The sequence below is a fragment of the Microcaecilia unicolor genome, chromosome 12 (genome assembly GCF_901765095.1).
Source record: "Microcaecilia unicolor chromosome 12, aMicUni1.1, whole genome shotgun sequence".
NCBI classification, from domain to species: Eukaryota; Metazoa; Chordata; class Amphibia; order Gymnophiona; family Siphonopidae; genus Microcaecilia; species Microcaecilia unicolor.
The window spans coordinates 106,042,933-106,063,735 of NC_044042.1; the positions used below are offsets into that span (position 1 = coordinate 106,042,933).

Here is a 20,803-nt window from a genome sequence, read left to right on the forward strand (position 1 = left end):
TCCCACTGTTAAGAGCTCATGAGGAGAGCAGTGGTTGCTGTGGGATCCCCCTTTGTGCTCAGAATTTGGGGCTGCAGTTTTACAATGCTGAAAGCATCTTTTTTTCCCCCGCTCCCAATACTCTGCACTGACATCTTTAGGGTTTAGAAGAGATATGAGCAGTGATTGTTTTGCAGTCTCATGGGGGCACTTATGTGCTGTTTCATTGTCCTCTTTTCTTTTTTTCATATTGGCAATTTTGCTTCAGTGGAAGATTTTGGCAACCAACGGGATAATTTTTTAAAATGTATTCTGTGTGAAGCCTGTTTTACACATGGAAAAGGTGTTTTATAAAATGTCCCTGCAGTGTATGTATGTATAAATATGCGTAATGAGAAGATGGTGCACCCTGTGTAGAAATTTCCATGGGCATAGTTTGGGCAAAGCAGAGGCAGAGCTACGATGTACGGGCATATGTAAAAAAATAGGCACAAGCCCACATGTAGCCCATGCTGCGCACTTTTGGGGCTGTATCTCTAAGGGGCCCTTTTACTGAGCTGCGCTAGTGACAGTGGTCGTTTTTGATTCTGCTGAGGCCCTTTTTACTGCAGCAGGTGAAAAGGCCGAAAAAAGAAATGGCCATGTGGTAAGATTGCACTTATCGCGTGGCCATGTGTGTGTGTGTGTGTGTGGGGGGGGGGGATGTGGTAACCGCTGCCCGATTACCACTGGAAATGCCGTGCGCTGGGGTGGAACTACCACCGGCGCCCGCATTGGCCCAGCGGTAGTTCTGGATCGCCTCACGCTGTTTTGTAAAAGGACCTCTAAGGTTTTTATATAAAGGCATATAGGAGCCTATCCAGCTCATTTTCGAAAGAGAAGGGCACACATCTTCCTAGTGGTCAGGGTGGTGGACTTTGGTCCTGGGGAACTGAGGAACTGAGTTTGATTCCCACTTCAGGCACAGGCAGCTCCTTGTGACTCTGGGCAAGTCACTTAACCCTCCATTGCCCCATGTAAGCCGCATTGAGCCTGCCATGAGTGGGAAAGCGCAGGGTACAAATGTAACAAAAATAAAATAGATACTATTGGAGATTCTACATGGAATGTTGCTACTATTGGAGATTCTACATGGAATGTTGCTACTATTGGAGATTCTACATGGAATGTTGCTACTATTGGACATTCTACATGGAATGTTGCTACTATTGAGATTCTGTTGCTACTATTGGAGGTTCTACATGGAATGTTGCTACTATTGGAGATTCTACATGGAATGTTGCTATTCCAATAGCAACATTCCATGTAGAAGGCTGTGCAGGCTTCTGTTTCTGTGAGTCTGACGTCCTGCACGTACATGCAGGACGTCAGACTCACAGAAACAGAAGCCTGCGCGGCCACATTGGTGATCTGCAAGGGCCAACTTCTACATGGAATGTTGCTACTATTGGAGATTCTACATGGAATGTTGCTGCTATTGGAGATTCTACATGGAATGTTGCTATTCCACTAGCAACTTTCCATGTAGAAGGCTGCGCAGGCTTCTGTTTCTGTGAGTTTGACATCCTGCACGTACATGCAGGACGTCAGACTCACAGAAACAGAAGCCTGCGCGGCCACATTGGTGATCTGCAAGGGCCAACTTCTACATGGAATGTTGCTACTATTGGAGATTCTACATGGAATGTTGCTGCTATTGGAGATTCTACATGGAATGTTGCTATTCCACTAGCAACTTTCCATGTAGAAGGCTGCGCAGGCTTCTGTTTCTGTGAGTTTGACATCCTGCACGTACATGCAGGACGTCAGACTCACAGAAACAGAAGCCTGCGCGGCCACATTAGTGATCTGCAAGGGCCAACTTCTACATGGAATGTTGCTACTATTGGAGATTCTACATGGAATGTTGCTATTCCACATGTAGAAGGCTGCGCAGGCTTCTGTTTCTGTGAGTCTGACGTCCTGCACGTATGTGCAGGATGTCAGACTCACAGAAGCAGAAGCCTGCGCGGCCACATTGGTGATCTGCAAGGGCCGACTTCTACATGGAATGTTGCTAGTGGAATAGCAACATTCCATGTAGAATCTCCAATAGTAGTAACAGTGGAGGAGTGGCCTAGTGGTTAGGGTGGTGGACTTTGGTCCTGGGGAACTGAGGAACTGAGTTCAATTCCCACCTCAGACACAGGCAGCTCCTTGTGACTCTGGGCAAGTCACTTAACCCTCCATTGTCCCATGTGAGCCGCATTGAGCCTGCCATGAGTGGGAAAGCGCAGAGTACAAATGTAACAAAAAAAAATCGGGAGATGGCCAGCCTTCTTTCAGGGCCGGCCAAATCGGCATAATCGAAAGCCAATTTTGGCCGCCCTCAACTGCTTTCCGTCGCGGGGACGACCAAAGTTCAAGGGGGAATGTCGGCAGTGTACCGAAAGCGGGACGGGGGCGTGGTTAAAAGATGGCCGTCCTCGGTCAATAATGGAAAAAAGAAGGGCGTCCCTGACGAGCACTTGGATGACTTGACTTGATCCATTTTTTCTTGCGACCAAGCCTCAAAAAGGTGCCCGAACTGACCAGATGACCCCCGGAGGGAATCGGGGATGACCTCCCCTTAGTCCCCCAGTGGTCACCAACCCCCTCCCACCCCCCCCAAAAAAAATTAAAACATGTTTTTTTTCCAGCCTCTATGCCAGCCTCAAATGTCATACCCAGCTCCACGAAGCAGTTTTTAGTGGGTGCAGTGCACTTCAGACAGGCGGACCCAGGCCCACCCTGTTCCACTTGTGGTGGTAAATGTGAGCCCTCCAAAACCCACCCGAAACCCACTGTACCCACATGTAGGTGCCCCCCTTCATCCCTAAGGGCTATGGTAGTGGTGTACAGTTGATTGAGCTGGAGATCTGCAGGGCCATGAGAAAACTGTGAGGTAAAAGCAAATCTGTGCTGTATACTGTGACCTCAGGTCCAGCCCATCTGTCTTCAGAATACAGCGTAACACGCTTTTAGACTCACAGTCTCTACCTCATGCCCTGTCCAATGAAATATTTATACCGTTCCTGTACAAAGCAGCGGATGACGGGAGTCACAGTGTCTCTGAGCCAGATGGATGAAGGCGAGGAAGGTCAGTTGTGAGAGAGGATGAATCTCGGGAGTCATCGAGAGATAGAGAAAAGTGTTAGCCACGGGCCTGGCTGCATGTATGAATATCATTGGGATGTACAGGGTGGGGCAAAAAAACAAAAGAGTTACTGCTTGGATTTTCAACATGAAATTTTACAGTTTTATTTGTTTTTCTATCTACGTTTATGTACCGAGTGGAATGAGATCTTTAAACTCGGCAAAGTTACAGACTTTTTGCATGACCGACAGGGGTGTGCTGGTAAATTTTTAACAACAGGCTCTTTCTCCGGACGTAGCCAGCTCCGCAGTTGGAAGGGCCAGGGGTGGCCAGGGGGGGGGGAGTGGGGGAGCAACACTTGCCTCTCTCTCCTCCCTCCCTTCGTGCGGGCACACTAGGTATACCTTTGCTGGTAGCCAATAAATGGACTGCCACCACTCCCAACGTCTTGCTCTGAGCAGCATGCTGAAACTTCTCACACATGCTGGAGAAGTCCCAGCCTGCTGCTCAGAGCTGGAAACAAGGAGCGGGGAACAGCAGCAGTCTATTTACTTGGCTGGCAGGGCTCAGCATCCCCACCAGCAAAGTAAAAGAGAATTCAGCAGGGGGCCCAAGCCCACATTTTGGGAGCCAGTTGTTAAAGTAGCCATGGAGGGCACTCCTTTAACAACCGGCTCCCAAAATTCTTAAAAACTTAACAACCGGCTCTTGCGAGCCTGTGAGAGCGTGCTCCAGCACACCACTGATGACCAACCACCCAGCGATTTTTGCGTGTTCAAAAATGTTTGCACTGTAAAACTACCATTATTTGAAAAAAATAGGGGAGTACGAACCTACTGTTAATGACGTCACAGTGACATACACTTTGGGGAGCAAAGTTGGAGGCCTATCACAACCTCAACCCGAGGCCACAAACATTCACCAAAGTGAAGGAAGCGCTGCAGATGATCTGGGACAACCTGCTACAGGGACTGATTGACAAAGCAACTTAAGTACATAAGCATCGCCACTCTGGGACAGACCAAGGGGCCATCGAGCCCAGCACCCTGTCACTGACAGCAGCCAAAAGAACAAGCAATTTGTCCCGCCCATCCTAGAAATACTGTATTCCCTCATCCATTCAATAACATTCTATGGCGTTTTCCTGCAGGACATAGGCGGTCGGTGGCCCAACTGTTTGGGGAGGCTAAAGGGGGCGGGGTTAGGGGGGGAGCCAGGGGTGGAGCTTAAATCCATAATTGTCTGATAACACACAGAAAAAATAAATAAATAAAAATAAAAGTCACAATTAATACCTTTTATTAAATTTAGATATTAGATATGTATCATATGTCAAAGAATAAAGTGGTTGTTGCTCAAAGCATATACTAACCACAATTGCTCAACTGCAAAACACTATGCACAATTTTGTGCAAAAACACACTCAGAACCTTACTGTACCATAAATATTACACTGGGCAGAAACTAATATACCAATATACCACCATACAGAAAATGCAGACCGTCAACAATATGAAACAAGGGATCATAATATCACAATTCTCAGGTACAGCCACAAAACACCCTAATTCATGTTTAATGTGGGAAAAAATGCCATAAATAAGTAAATATATATAAACTTTTAATGCTGAGCACCTGATTCTCAAAGTGGACATATTCCAAACACTATAATGAAAATAAAATGATCTTTTCTACCTTTGTTGTCTGGTGACTGTTTTTCTGATCATGCTGGCCCAGTATCCGATTCTGCTGCTATCTGTCCTCTTAACTCCGTTTCCAGGGCTTCCTTTCCATTTATTTCTTTCCTTTCCTCCTTTCTTCTTCATTTCTGGTCCTCAGCTTCTGCCTATTTTCTTCATCCATGTGCAGTTTTTCTCCTCTTTCTTTTCCCTCATCTCATTTCCTTCCTCACTCTTCCCTCCCCTCCACCCATGTCCAGCATTTTTTCTCTCTCCCCTCCTCTCCCCTGCCCTCCATCCACCCATGTCCAGTGACCCTTCTCTCCCCCTGCCCTGCATGCACCCATTATACCCAGCGACCCTTCTCTCCCCTCCTTCCACAAATGCCCAGCGACTCCCTTCTCTCCCCTGCCACCCCCTCCCGAGTTGTTCGGCGAATTCCTCCCTCCTCCCTCTGGATCCGGTCCACTCACGTCACCGACCTGACTCTTCTGAGCTGTCAGCGCTAACTCTACCCCGCTGCGCTGGCGCTGCCGGCGTTCGCGCTTCAAAATGGCCACCGAGACTTACAGGGCGGCCTCCAAGACTTCAGCAGAAGTCTCGCGAGGCCGCCTCTGGAAGTCTCGGCGGCCATTTTTAAAGCGCGAACGCCGGCAGCGCCAGCGCAGCGGGGGACAGTTAGCGCTGACAGCTCCGAAGACGAAGAGTCAGGTCGGTGACAGTGGGATTGTTAATTGTATTGTTTGAATGACATTGTTTTACTGTGTTTTAGATTGAACATTTTTAACGCGCAAAAATCGCCAGGTTGTAACACTGAAATGTCAGTAGCATCGAACATGTATACCTTGGAGGAAAGGAGAAACAGGGGTGATATGATACAGACGTTCAAATATTTGAAAGGTATTAATCCACAAATGAACCTTTTTCGGAGACGGGAAGGCAATAGAACTAGAGGACATGAATTGAGGTTGAAGGGGGCAGACTCAATACTGTGGCTTCATTTTCCTTTCCAACACTCCCTGCTCTGTCTGGACATCTCCTCCCTTTCTGTTCTTTCCGGGATCTGCCGTGCACAGGAAGCCTCCATAAGTGCTTTAGGACCCAGGGAATAGAACAGTACATTGGTGGATCTCTTGATGCTGGTAGGTGGAAATATCTTTTCTGAGGATTCCTGCACTATGATAAACCATGTGGCTTCCCAGAAAAAAGCGGCTGCACCATCCCAGGAGATTCCCTAGGAAAAGCCATGACCAGCCTACTGGGAAAGCCCCAGTGAAAGATGTTGCGGTGTAGGGCATGGATTTACCAGAGGTTACCAGTCTTGGTTCCTTGGTTAGACTGATCCACACGCTGCAGCTGTTACAAGAAATAATTTACTTGAGGATAGCTAGAGCACTCACTAATGTTTCTCCACCACTTACCTATAAGGTAAGAATGATTTACAATTGGTAACACAGCCGGTGATGCCACCAGTTTCTCCGGTGCCCTAAGTTAGCCATCAAAGTATATTGCCCTCTGGCCTTTGAGTATCCTGCAAAGAAGGGGAATGGGAGAGAAAGCTTTACCTCTGACTGAAGCAAGGAATAGGCCAAAAGAGCATTTGTTTGCAGCTGACTACTTAGAAAACGAGAAACATTGTCTTGAGTGGCCAAACACCTTCACCGTATCTGTGAATTAAAATGTCACTCCCTGCACACAAAAATGCTGTTCTAATCAGTCCTGTAATACAGGGCTTCTCAACCCAGTCCTCAGGGCACACCCAGCCAGTCAGGTTTTTAGGATGTCCACAATGAGACAGCTGCATGCACTGCCTCCTTTGTATGCAAATCTGTCTTGTGGATATCCTGAAAACCTGACCGAATGGGTGTACCTACAGGGCTGGATTGAGAACCACTGCTATAATAAATATAACACCCTAGTCCAGTGATTCGGAGACCTGTCCTGCCCCCCCCCCCCAACCTGTCGGGACATCAGCAATGAATATTCATGAGATAGATTTGCATACCAAGGAGGCAGTGTGTGCAAATCGATCTCATGAATATTCAATCACTACCCTAATCCCTTTTTTGTCTTGAATAAATCGTAAGCTCTATGGAGCAGGGACTGTCTTACACGTTTAATTAGTGTAGTGCACATCTAGCAGCGCTATAGAAATGATAAGTAGTAGTAGCAAGGCAGGGGAGCAGGCAGAGAGGCCCACACGAGCCTTCTTTGCTGACAAACTGCAATGCAAGTGAATGCAAAGAGCATTCTGCTCTTGCTTTTAATTACTGGGTGTGTTTCACGCACCCAGAACGCTTGGCAATGAGTTAAGAGGTTAAATGAACACCTAGGGCCACGGTTGTTACTGCTGGGCCTCTGTGGTTGCCGAGGGCTCACTTTGACTGCAGCTCCACAAGTCACAGTTACCCGTGTCCAGGCTGGTGCATTATGGGACTTGAAGCACTACAAATCCCACACTGCTTTGGGATGTCCGTTTGAAAGCAGGCTGGTCCCAAAATCTCCAGCCTGCAACTGGGTAACTTGGCATCTCTGTGAGAGTGTTGGATTTAACGCTTTCCTTTGCCTCTTCTGTCTTAGGTCTACAGCACTTACTCCAATGACGAATATGATCGGAGGAATGAGGACGTGGACCCCATGGCAGCCTCGGCGGAGTATGAACTGGAGAAGAGGGTGGAGCGACTGGAACTGTTCCCTGTGGAGCTGGAGAAAGGTAGGTGACCTGATGCGGGGCGAGAGCGGCGGAGGTGGACGGAGGGCTGAAGGTTGCCACTCTGGTGGAATTGTCTGTAGCCTGGAGAGGTGAATAATGGGGAGTAGTGTATTCAGTGGCGTTCCGAGGGGCGCTGACACCCGGGGCGGATCGCCGATTCGCCCCGCCCCCCGGGTGCAGTGCCCCCCCCCCCCCGTGCAGCGCGACCCCCCCCCCCCCACCCCGGTGAAAGAACCTCCCCCGGGTGCACGCTGACCGGCGCGCGGCACCCCCCCCAGCGGCGTGCACCCAGGGCGGACCGCCCCCACCGCCCCGCCCTTGGTACACCACTGAATGTATTACCACAGGGGAGACGTCCATCGTAGCATCTTTTTTCTGACACTGGCTCCTTTCTCTCTTTCTTGTCCCTCTACGTTGTTTACTTCTATGTAGTGGTGTGCTGTGGGTGGGGGTGGGGTGGGGGAAGCAGTCCACTCCGGGGGTTCATGAACTAAACGTGAACGAGGAATACCGAAGGCAGTGGCTGGAAGCGTGATGCTGACTTCTCCACTGCTCAGACGGCATGGGGGAGCTCAGGCAGAGGACTTCTTCTGCTGGTGGAGCTTGGGGATCCCCGCCAGCCAAGGTATTGTTAATTTTAATGTGGGGGAGGGGGAGGCAGAGAGGAAATCTTTTCTTGGTCTAAGGGGGGTGTTAAAGAATGGACCGCTCTGGGTACGCCACTGCTTCTGTGGTAACCATTTTACCCCATCCCCGCATTCGACGTTTTTGGTGACATCACTTGGGGGATTCCCTTCTTCACCTGGTTTTTGGTGGATCCTACTCATGGAGAAAGGAGCGGGTGACATGATGAGTGACTGTGTCTTGTGTTGCTAAACCTGTGACATGCAGGTTTTGTGGGCCTCCTTCAGCATCTTGTGACCCTGAACTCTGTACATTACAGACTCCGAGGGGCTCGGCATCAGTATTATTGGAATGGGTGCTGGCGCAGATATGGGACTGGAAAAACTGGGAATCTTTGTTAAAACGGTGACCGAAGGTGGAGCAGCCCATCGGGATGGAAGGTATAGTGGAAATAAATGTCATTCCAGTGGGGGAGAAAGGAGGGGGGGGGGGGTCAGCTATCATCTTCCCCTCCCATTTTGTCTTGTGTGTATTTCCAGTGTAGTAAATTTAAAACAAATCGGAGATAACATTTCTTCACTCAACGTGTAATTACATTTTGGAATTTGTTGCCAGAGAATGTGGTGAAAGCAGTTAGCTTAGCGGGGTTTAAAAAAAGGTTTGGACAGTTTCTTAAAAGAAAAGTCCATGGGACTTTCCCATGGACTTGGAAAATCCACTGCCTATTTCTGGGATGAGCAGCATAAAATGTATTGTACTGTTTTGGGATCTTGCCAGGTACTTGTGACCTGAATTGGCCACTGTTGGAAACAGGATGCTGGGCTTGATGGACCTTCAGGCTGTCCCATTATGACAACACTTATGTACTGTTTCAGGTCAGGCTGAACCATCCCACTTTCACTCCCCCCCCCATTCTACCTGTAGGCCGCTAACTCTATTTTCAACCAGGAAAGAATTTCAAGTCTGTAGGTGCACCGGGGTGAAAGCAGGTCCGGCACGGGACTTGCTAGCCTCTCCAGAGGGGATGTGGGGAACTTTTTCTGCTTGCCTAGTTGGGACAGAGAAAGACCTTTTTTTGAGTCACTCTGCCTAGCAATAAACAGGTTATTTTCCTACCTGATATGCAGTTTATTATTGTTGTATTTTTAATGGTGGTTTTGTTATTTTCATTAGGATATGAGATGTTAGTTAATCTATTGTTTTGATTGTAAGCCACCCTGATGTTGTTGGGAAGGGCAGTGTACATCAAGAGATCAGTGGAAATAGAAGTGGAAACCTGTAAGTGTGTGTGCCTTTTCTGAGTTCAATTGCAGTTCTGTGTTTTACTGATGTGGGTTTGTGGAGAAGCGGCAGTGTGCCAGAAGGGTCAGTATTCAGTGGCAATTATTTGGGCAAGAGCAGCTGCTACCCAGATAGCATTTTTCCGGATAGTGCCACCTAAAATTACAACTGACCACCCTGACGCAATCTGGATAGAGCTAAGGTAGAGCAAGGAGTTATCCAGCAAAAAGCTGTCCTAACTGGTCTAGATATTGCTGGTACCTAGATAAATGCCAGTGGCCATATTATAGTTTAATAGATTAAAAAGATTTGATATATCACTATATACTTCTTCATCCATAATCACATCCTCTTCAGCTTGGAGAAAAGACGGCTGAAGGGAGATATGATAGAGGTCTGAATAGATAGACATTACTCTTTCCAAAAATTCTAGGACTAGGGGGCATGCGATGAAGCTACAAAGTAGTAAATTTAATAAGAATCAGAGAAAATGTTTCTTCACTCAACGTGTAATTAAACTCCAGAATTCGTTGCCAGAGAATGTGGTAAAGGCGGTTAGCTTAGCGGGGTTTAAAAAAGGTCTGGACGGCTTCCTAAAGGAAAAGTCCATAGACCATTATTAAATTGACTTGGGGAAAATCCACTGCTATTTCTGGGATAAGCAGCATAAAATGTATTGAACTTTTTCGGGATCTTGCCAGGTATTTGTGACCTGGATTGGCCACTGTTGGAAACAGGATGCTGGGCTTGATGGACCTTTGGTCTGTCCCAGTATGGCAATACTTATGTACTTATCTGCAGGTCACCCATCCAGGAAGATAAAAACTCAAGTTCCAGAAAAGCTGTTTAAAAAAACAAGATTTCAATTTTACTTTAAACGCATAAGATTATTCCTCCCTTAACTCCTCCGATATTCAAGGATGGTAGCCAGATAGGTCCAGAGCTGGATATTCAGGCATAAAAAACCCATTGCGACCAGAGTTTACATGATCACTGCAGGGAGGGGTGGCGGGTGGAGAAAATATAACAGGAGATGAGGACCCTCAGGCCGTGTGATCTGCCCATTCCTTACCACGGCTCCTCCCCCATCTCAAATGCCCCCTCACATCCAGGGATCCCCTGTGTTTGCCCCAGACTTCCTTGAATTTGGTTTGTATTTTGGTCTCCACTCAAGGCTGGGACATGCACTCACCATCCTCTCCATAACGAATAATTTCTTCGTCATCTTTAGTCTCCCCCACCGGAGATCCTCGTACTGTGGCCTGTGTTCTAGAGCTTTCCATCCACTGAAACAAAGATGATTCCGTCTTGTGTATTCTCTATACCTCTCTGAGGTATTTGCAGGAACAATTCTCCAAGGTTTCTATGTACATAAACCCATACTGACCTCTGTAAAATGACTTTTTGAAAGATCCCCCCACCCCACGTCCCATCCCTCATGCAAGCCAAAATATATTCGCTGCTTACCTATGGGGTAAGAAGGAGGTGATAAAGGTGGTAGTGAAATGGAGGGAAGAATAGTGTGCACAGTGATTTCAGTGATCACACACGCTCTCCGATCCTTACCCTGCTCTCTCCCAGAGTGTTGGTACTTCAGGCGGTCTTATGCAGAACCGTTTAGAAGCCCTTTTCTGGCCTGCTGTGTAGGTGTCCCTCCTTGTGTTCTGATGTAGGGATCTGCTGTTTGTTCCTGCCTGGTGGTAAATGCCAGGGGCAGGAAACCCATCACAATTGAAATGGAGCCCTGAGCGGGATTAATTACACAACCAGGAACAGTGTTCACTAGAGCTGGAAAAGAGGGGGAAAAGCTGCACTGGAGCTGTGGTGTCAAGGCCAGAATAAGGGCAGGGTGGGGCAGCAGCCTCTGTGCTGTTCACCATATGCAGGTCCAGCTAACAGGTCTGAAGTCAGTTGGGAGTGGGGGCTGGGTTTTCTGCTTACCGATTTTGTATTGTTGAATATTATTACATGTTTAGCGATAGAAGGGCAGTGTTCTCTCTTATTAGTACCCTTGCCTGCTGATACCAGTTCATTTCTGCGCTCTGGGCAGAAGATTTCAGCGTATTGTCCGCGATGACACCTAGATCTTTTTCTTGGGTGCTGACTCCTAGGGAGGAACCTAGCATCAAATAACTATGGTTTGGATTATTTTTCCTAATGTGCCTCACTTTGCATTTCTGCCATTTGGATGCCCAGTCTTCCAACTTCCTTCCTGCAATCCGTGTGCATTTTAACGTCTAATAGTTTTGTGTTGTCTGCAAATTTAATCACCTCACTGGTCGTTCCCATTTCTAGATCGTTAATATAAATAGCACTGGTCCCAGTACGGATCCTTGTGACACTCCACTATTCACCCTCCTTCACTTGGAGAATTGGCCATTTAACTTTACCCTCTGCTTTCTATCCATCAACCAATTACTAATCCACAACAGAACATTGCCTGCTACCCCATGGGTTTTTAATTTTCTCAGGAGTCAAACACTTTCTGAAAATCTAGATACACCACATCAACTTTCTCACCTTTATCCACATGTTTATTCACACATTCAAAGGGCCATGTGGATGTGATGTTAAGGACACCGCCATGGCATTATAGCTTATCTCTTCTCCTCTTCTCAGTTTCCAGTCTTTGGGATCTCTGACACCCCCCTCTCCCCAACTCCCACTCTCTGGGGTCTTCTTCCTGGTCTTGCCTATGGGCTCAAAGTGGGGGAAGAAAGGAGGAGGGAAGACAAGAGTATGTTCTCAAGAGGGGAAAGTGAAGGGGAGAGAATGGGAGGAGAACATAAGAATAGCCATTCTGGATTGGATGAACGGTCCATCTATCCCAGTATCCTGCTTCCAACGGTGGCCGATCCACAAGTACCTGGCAGAAACCCGAATCGTGGCAACATTCCATGTTACCAATCGCAGTGGCTTCCCCCATGCCCAGGGCAGCTGCCTATGGAGAAGAGAGGTGAGGGTAGGTGCTGAGTAGAAGAAGGGAGGGGAAATGAGAGAGAGATGACAAGGGTATATAGAGTGTCCATTAGTGCTGGGAGACTACCCCAAGCATATAACTGCACTCCTACTTCCCTTCTCCTGCAGCCCTCTGTTCCTAGTGCTGCAGAGGAGTGAAAAAGAGCATATGTCATCATCTCGCTGTGTGTGAAATTTAAATACCTCTAGAGTGTTCAGTACTGACTGACTCTCCAGCCCCATTTAGAGAATGCTGACATATCTTTGTGTGCACTTGGATTGTGGGTGTGTGCATTATCTTTATGTGCACATGGATTGTGCATGCACCATATCTTTGTATGTGTGTGGATTGTAGGTGTGTGCATTATCTTTATGTGCACATGGATTGTGCAAGTGCAGTATCTTTGTGTGCACGTTGATTGTGCATGTGCAGCACTTTGTGTGCACGTGGATTGTGCATGTGCAGCACTTTGCACGTGGATTGTGCATATGCAGTATCTTTGTGTGTGCACGTGGATTGTGCATGAACAGCACCTTCATGTGGATTGTGAATGTGCAGTTTTTGTGTGCACGTGGGTTGTACATGTGCAGTATCTTTGTTTTCACGTGGATTATGCTTGTGCAATATCTTTGTGTACAAATGGTTGTGGGTGAGCAGCGAATATAACTGTCTCGTCTCTGTGTGTTTCTGTGCATGGGTGTATGCAAGTTTACTTTCACTTCAGGTTTCCTCTTGAGTATTTTTGGCATTATGTAACCACATCTGGTTTCTCAATGCCAAGCTGCTGTACTTCTCCTCACAAGGATTCTATTCTGACAGATGCTGCTTGTTGTTTGCTGCATCTGCCCCCTAACTTGGGATGGGGAGTGGGGGAGGAACAATCTGCGGGAAGAGGACAGAGCTTTATGTGCATTGACATGGTTTATTTTGCACAGTTACTCAGAGTGGTAGAGACAGGGTGTTTGTTAGGAGAGCGGTCTATGAAATGACCGATGTGGTAAAGCGAAGACGTGTCAGATCCATCCAAAAGGGTGACTTGATGATTACATTATGCCCTGTGGTAGGTTTTGGTACGGCCTCATCAGGAATCCTGAGCTCAATCACTAGACACCAGAAAGACACAGCTGAAGTGTAGCAAAGTTTTAAAAGAGGGCAGATGGAATCTAAAGGGACTGTGGAAAAAGGAGGTTATAAGAACAAGCTATAATTAAAGAGAGCTCTATATAGACTTAGATGAAGCAAATGGAATTTGTAGAACCAAGAGGCATTCCTGAGTCAGGCCTAAGATTAAGCCTGGGGAAAAAGCTGTCTGGTTCAGATGGTAAGAAACTGCTTTAATCTACTGTTTTGATCTAACTGATACTCCTCCACTGAGGTTTTTAAAACTAAATTGGAGATCTGTTTCTGTGTTAACAACTGAGTGTACAATATCTGACACTTGATAGGGGGTCTGAGCTGTCAGGGAGATAGGTGCATCCTACCCCCGTGCTTTTTGGGGTGCTGAAGTATTTCCACTGACTGTGCTCTTCTTCCTTGTTCACCCTTTACTTCCCTGCTGTGTTTCAGGATCCAGGTGAATGATCTGATTGTGGAGGTGGATGGGACCAGCTTGGTCGGAGTAACACAGAGTTTTGCCGCATCTGTGCTGAGGAACACCAAAGGCCGTGTCCAGTAAGAGAGTGATGCAACTTCCCCTTTAGACATGAAGGATGCGGTGATGGTAGTGGGACCAGGAAAGGGGTTATGTTCCTTAAACATATTTGCCAAGGCCTTCGGAAATACACACCCAAGCACCATGAAACAGTCTGCGCTGTGCTCCTGTCCCTTTTCCTTCATTCCTCCTTTTCCAGTGGGCAGCGTAAGATGGTCATTAGAACAGTGAGCAGAGACCCTTCCTCACTGCATAACTTGAAGCAAATCCCTTAACCATCCTGTGCTCTTATATAGCTTTTTTACAAGCTTTTGGGGGGTCTGGGATTGTGTTTAAGGCACCTAACTTTTTTTCTGTCAAACAAGACTGAAATATATGTGTGTAGTCCAAGCTTATAAAATGCTGCTTATAATTAGTACTTTCCACAAAAGCAGTTACTATGCATTAACGCATTCTTACTAAGAACTTAGGTGCCCTAGTTAAGGAATTAGGATCCTAAATTGGTCCCTTTGAAAACTGATTAGGGTTAAGTGTTTAAATTTAGGATCCTAACTAGGAAATGGAACAAAAGTTGGGAGATTGGCACTGATTTTCCACTTTCGGGCAACAGCTAGCGGCTGCCGGCGCAATGCCAACACAGCCCGTTCACTTTGAATGTGCTGTGTCGGCATTACTGCTCCGACAGCCGCTAGCATGACTTTGTAAAAAAAAAGGGGGGGAGGGGGTTAGAATCTTAAATCTCGAAAAATGAATCGACGACCTAAATTTAAGCTCCTCAGTTAAGGTGAATTTGGGCACTGAGAATTTTTTTTGAAAACTGACCCTCGAGAAGGCAATATTCACAGATATTTCCCCAGGTGGAAGTAGGGAGTTTGAATATTCCACCACTGGCCACAATGGAAAAGGTACGAAATTAGGTCTGGGGAGGAGGGGCTTGCATTTTGAAGCTCTCTGCACACTTTCTACAGGTACATTTTGCGCCTACGTCAAAGCAATGCAAATCTATGCGCAGAAATAGCAGCCCGTGTAGTTTCAAAGGCAAACCCCAATTAGTCATGGGGTTGAATATTAGCTCCTTAGGGAGGAATTGTATAGCAGGGCTAAAGTTCAAACAAGGAGTGGAGGAGTAGCTTAATGGTTAGCGCAGTGGGCTCAGAGTCACGGGAGCCTGGTTCAAATCCCAATGTGGCTCTTTGTGACCCTGGGCAAGTCAGTTAACCCTTCATTACTTACGGGGCTCTTTTACAAAGGTGCGTAAGGGCCTACATGCATGCCAAATCGGCATTACTGCCTGGCTACCACGAGCCCTAGCTGGTAATTCTGAATTTGGCGCGCACCGAAAACATATGGTAGAAAATATTTTCTATTTTCTACTGCGTGGTGCTTACCCGGCAGCGGGCACGCACTGCATGCCTACCGCCTGAGTAGCGCATGAGACCTTATCGCTAAGTCAGTGGGTGGCGGTAATGTCAGGCTGAAAATGGACGCACGCTCGTGCGTGGAGTGGAGGAGTAGCCTAGTGGTTAGTGCAGTGGACTTTGATCCTGGGGAACTGAGTTCAATTCCCACTGCAGCTCCTTGTGACTCTGAGCAAGTCACTTAACCCTCCATTGCCCCTGGTACAAAATAAGTACCTGAATATATGTAAACCGCTTTGAATGTAGTTGCAAAACCTCAGAAAGGCGGTATATCAAGTCCCAGTTCCCTTTATATTGCCGCACGTGCATTTCTGATCCTTTAAAAAAAGGCCCTTTTTCCAGGACGTGGTAAAAACTGGCCCAGTGTGCGCCCAAAAGCCACTCTTGCACTGCCGCAGGCCACTTTTTGCCGTGGATTAGTAAAAGGGCCCTTAAACTGTGAGCCCACCAGGGATAGGAAAGATTCCCTATTATAGCTGAAGGCTACTCACCTTAGAGAAAGGTCTTATCTTAAATGTTTAAATAAATAAGGGCCAGATTCTATAAACGGGGCAAAAAAATCAGCGCTATTCTATAAAGGGCGTGCATCCATTAGAGAATAACTCTTAGCGCCGATTCCCGCGCCTTAATGTTAGCACCAGATTTACGCCTGCTAAAGGCTGGTGTAACTGCTGGCACCCAAGTTAGGCACACTGAGACAATATTTCATAATATACACACAACTTTTCAGAACACTCCTGATGTGGCCGCACCCCTCCCATAGCCACACCCCCTTTCCAGATACATGCTACGGGAGTTAGGTGCTCTGCCTTATAGAATAGCACACAACCAGATGCTCCTGCCAAGCCTAATGGGTGCCAATTAACATCAGTAACTGGTCGTTAGCACTCAATTACTGCTCGTAATTCAATTGTGTGTCATGCGCCCAAATCTGGGTGCCATAGACGGAATCTGGGCTATGCGCCTTTATAATGCAAGCTCCCAACATTAGCCCCACTAATTCACAAGGTCACACCTGGAGTTTCCATTGAAGCACTGTCCACCGGATTGCTATATGCGGAACTCATACCGTACAAGCCAGCCCAGCACCAGCCTTAGTTGACGCATCCAGCGTCACCCTGCAAACACTTATGCAACCAAGTGGTGCTTAGATGGCGACTCTGGCTGAAGATCGGTGCTGGGCTGGCTCGTACAGTCTGGGCCCCACATATAGCAATCCGGTTTAGGATGGGCTGGAGAGAGCTTCGGCACGTGAGGACAGTGCCGGGTAGACTTTTACGGTCTTTGTCTCGCAAATGTCAAGACGGATTCAGATAGGCTAGAGTGGGCTTTGACGGCAAATCCAGTAGTTGGAACATAAGGACAGAGCCGGGCGGATTCCTATGGTCTATGTCCCAGAAATAGCAAAGAAAGACCATGATCAAGTAACTAATAGCACGTTCATTGTTGATTTAATCATGAATTGGTAATGAATGTGACTGTTGGACCATTCAGGTCTTTATCTGCCGTCACTTAATATGTTACTGTGTTATGTGCTCTGGAGAAGGTGTGAATGTGCACTTTTTCGACATGACGTATGCATTGCAGCTCTGCCAACACTATACATATGTGTTGTGTGCACATAGAAGTATGTAGCATCTTCTCAGTGCATTCTTATATGCACACGGAGCCTCAGAAAATTCTGGATTTAATTTCCCTCTCCGTATTTAATCCACACCACAGGGCAGAGTGAACGAATCGCTCCGTGGCCCTAGAAATAAGATTTACATTATTACCAAAGGAGAAAGCGTGACTTGGTGGACGGTGCCCCTGTGGGATATGCCTGACTGTAGGCTGCAATCCCTACCTCACCCTGGCTTTGGAGTTCAAAAGCTGGCTTGGGCCAACATCCCTGTGGCATTCTCAGGGAAACCATATCCCCTTTCAGAATCGGTAGATTTACAAACCTTTTACCTGATTGAAGGAGTGCGGGGGGGGGGGTTACAGGAGGTTGACTGCCCCTATCGGACCGACCGTTCACTTGTCTATTAGATTGTAAGCTCTTTGAGCAGGGACTGTCTCTCTTTGTTAAATTGTACAGCGCTGCGTAACCCTAGTAGCGCTCTAGAAATGTTAAGTAGTAGTAGTAGTAGTAGTTGTCAGCCAGAGACCTGGGTATTCAAAGCTCAGCGTCACCTCCTTGGTGCATCAGCCCCCCTGTACATGGGAGCGCCACCTTTCCAACCTGTGGTAATATCTAAATCCAAAAAGAGAGGGTCCCATCTATAGATATATCAAAATAACTGCAGAATAATTTTTCTTACTAACTCGGTAACGAAACATTCGTTCTGTTGAGGCTCGGTCTGTCCTGAGGTTTACCTTTTGTTACTTCTCTATACAACAACACACAGCTTCCTCTTGGAACACCAGAAATGTGAGTGGTATGAAAGCATGACCTTTCAACTCTTTTATCTGGAACTGAACCGGTGCCATTGTTTCAATTCATTTCTCAAGTGCAGAAGGAAGAAAATGCTATCATTAATATTTATAAGCTAAGATAAAGCCATGCTAAGATGCTATCCTTCTGTACAAAGTTACAGTTGCCTTATAGAGAGCCAGATAAGAGCTAATGGTTTTTCACGGGGGGGGGGGGGGGGGGGGGGGGGGGACGACAGAGAGAGAAATGGGATGGGAGAGGTTTTTGCTCACTGAGAGGCTGATGGTCAAAGCCAGGCACAAAAACAAATAATGTAAAAGCCCATAACGCAAAAAATAACTAAGCAAGCCTTATGTGCAGTTAATTTGCGCAATGCCTAGACAAACCGAGATCGGTGCTGTTCTTCTGCGCTTTTAAATATGAGCCTTTCAAAAATTGGTTTGCACTTTTTATTTTTGAAAGGCTCATATTTAAGAGCAGAAAAACAAGCGCTGAGGGTGCTTTCATTCACTTTCGGTTTTGCTCGGACTCATGCGAACGTTTGTTTCTATCAGAGCTTAAACATGCACGGGCTTCATTCCACTTGCAAAAGAAGACAAACCCCACAGTCCAATGTGAAAAACTGACAAGAAATCTTTTCCTCAAAAGCTTTAGCGCTGTTCCTGATCTGGTGAAAACGTTTTGGCATCATAAGCCATTATTTTCTTCTGCGCATTGTGAAGGAATGCTTACTGACATCATTATCATCCATTTAAATGTATTTCAATACAATTTACGGCCAGCTTTGGTTAACGTCCGCACTCGAGCCCTCTGAGCATTCAGCACACAATAATGTGCATGACAGTAGCTTAGCCAGAGTTTAATTTTTAGATGGGCCTGGAGGTGGACTGGGTGGGCACAGGCCTCACATTTCCTCTCCACCCACTACCTCCCCCCCCCCTCCCCCCCGCAACAGCCCCCTGCAGTTGGTCAGTTCTGATCATTTTTACTGACCTGAAGCGCTGTTCTTCCTCCAGCACCAGCGATTCCCATAGCCAGCCTTCTGCCAGCGCCCGTCATCGGAGCCTCTTCTCAGGCGCGTCCCGCCTATTCTGCAACTTCCTGTTTTCCGCAAAGCTGGGACACAGGAAATTGCAGAGTAGGCGGGACGCACCTGAGAAGAGGCCCCGACGACGCGCGCTGGCAGAAGGCTGGCTATGGGAATCGCCGGTGCTGGAGGGAGAACGGCGCTTCAGGGCAGTAAAAGTGAGCAGACCACGCGGACGGGGAGAGCGGGCAGAAGAGGCTGGGCGGGCCTGGAGCAAAAGTGGCTGGGCCTGGGCCCGTCCAGGCCCACCCGTGGCTACGCCCCCCCTGGTGCATGAAAATCCGTCAGTAACCGCTTTTTATCGCTGGCATTAGTTGTGAGCATCGGTCTCTGAGAGCCCAAGAACAGTTTCTGTAAGTTGGTAATGCGACTCCCTCTCTCCACAAATTGACTCTCTACTTAACTAGCTAAATTCTCATTTGAAGCCCTTCTTACCAAATCCCAGCGTTTTGATTGGCCTTTTTTCTCCTCCCAAATATTACCTGAACGTCGCATTTTGGGCTGCTTTTGCTACAAGTGTCTGTCCATCTTGTGCTGTCCTTGGTAAAATGTTGGATGCCATTCTAGGGCTTACAATTCATTCTGGCCCTGCCTCTGTTGAAAACACAACCTTTGTTAGTGTCATTGAAAATTTTCCTAATGTCTAAAGCTGCCAAGTTACCCGTTCCAATAGGGAGACTTTTTGGCCCGTCCTTGATTTTTGCCAGCCTCATCCTGGTGCATTATGGGACCTGCAGCACTGATTCCAATAGGTAGAATCATGGACTACAAACACTACGCTGTTTTTAGATGGAAGTTTAAAACCAGAACTGGCCAAAACATCTCCCTCCTGGATTGGGTAACTTGGCAGCTCTGAAATGTCTCCATTGTAAATCCCCCAAAGCTTTGTGAGCAGCCATATTGGGATTCCTCTTGAATGATGCCCTTTATGACATCATAGTCAAAGGGGACCAATCACAACTGGAGTGTGAGGGGTTATATTTTATTTATTTACTAGCCGTTAAGCCCGTTAAAACGGGCGTGTATTGGAATGTTTTTTTTCCCAAGGCCCCCCTCCCGTTGCAGCTGCAAGGCCCCCTGCCATCCTCCTTCCCTGCCAGCTCCAAGGCCCCCTCTGTCCCTCCCTCCCTGCTCCAAGGCTCCAGTCCTCCCCCCTTCCCAGCTGCAAGGCCCCCTGCCCGTCCTCCCTCCCTCCCTCCCAGTTCCAAGGCCCCAGGCCCTCCCCCCCAGCTCCCAAGGCCCCCTTCCCTCCCTCCCAGTTCCAAGGCCCCCTGCTCTCCCTCACAACTGTAAGGGCCCCCCTGCCCTCCCTCCCAGTTCCAAGGCCCCGTGCCCCCCCCCCAGTGCCTTCTTCCCAGCCAGCTGGAAGGCCCCCTTCAGTCCAGCCCTCCCAGCTCCAAGGCCCCCCCTCCTTCTGAGACCTCCCATGTCCCTTCCCCCCCCCCAAGGTAGCCGCTACCGCCCCCCCACCTTGGAGTCGCCCCCACCCCCCCTTCACCCGGCCCGGGCCCTCTCTTCGTTATTCAACTTACAGCAGCGCCAAAACAGCAGCAAGCAGCAGCTCCCGTTGGCCTTCCTTCACTGCCTGTGCCTCGCCCTCGTGTGACGTCACGTCGGCAAGGGCGGGGCACAGGCAGGGAAGGAAGGCCGACGGGAGCTGAAGCTGAGCTGCTTGCTGCTGTTTCGGCGCTGCTGTAAGTTGAATAACGAAGAGAGGGCCCGGGCCGGGTGAAGGGGGGGTGGTGGCGACTCCGGGGGAGGGGGGCGGTAGCGGCTACCTTGGGGGGGGGAGCGGTAGCGACGTCAGCGGTTCCCTCCCTCCCCTTCCGAGCAGTTTCCCTCTCTGTCCCGCCCCCCTCCCCCCGTCATCACGTCTTGACG

The 20,803-nt window shown here is 48.0% G+C and overlaps 1 protein-coding gene across 1 annotated transcript in view; it reads left to right on the forward strand.

Moving 5' to 3' along the window:
* The window catches only part of PPP1R9B (protein phosphatase 1 regulatory subunit 9B), a 97,566-nt gene that overhangs the window by 27,922 nt on the left and 48,841 nt on the right, over window positions 1-20,803 (forward strand). The window contains exons 2-4 of the mRNA XM_030220412.1: window positions 7,354-7,486; window positions 8,430-8,550; window positions 13,917-14,021. Coding sequence (XP_030076272.1) covers window positions 7,354-7,486; window positions 8,430-8,550; window positions 13,917-14,021 — 359 coding nt within the window. The remainder of the gene's footprint in view (window positions 1-7,353; window positions 7,487-8,429; window positions 8,551-13,916; window positions 14,022-20,803) is intronic.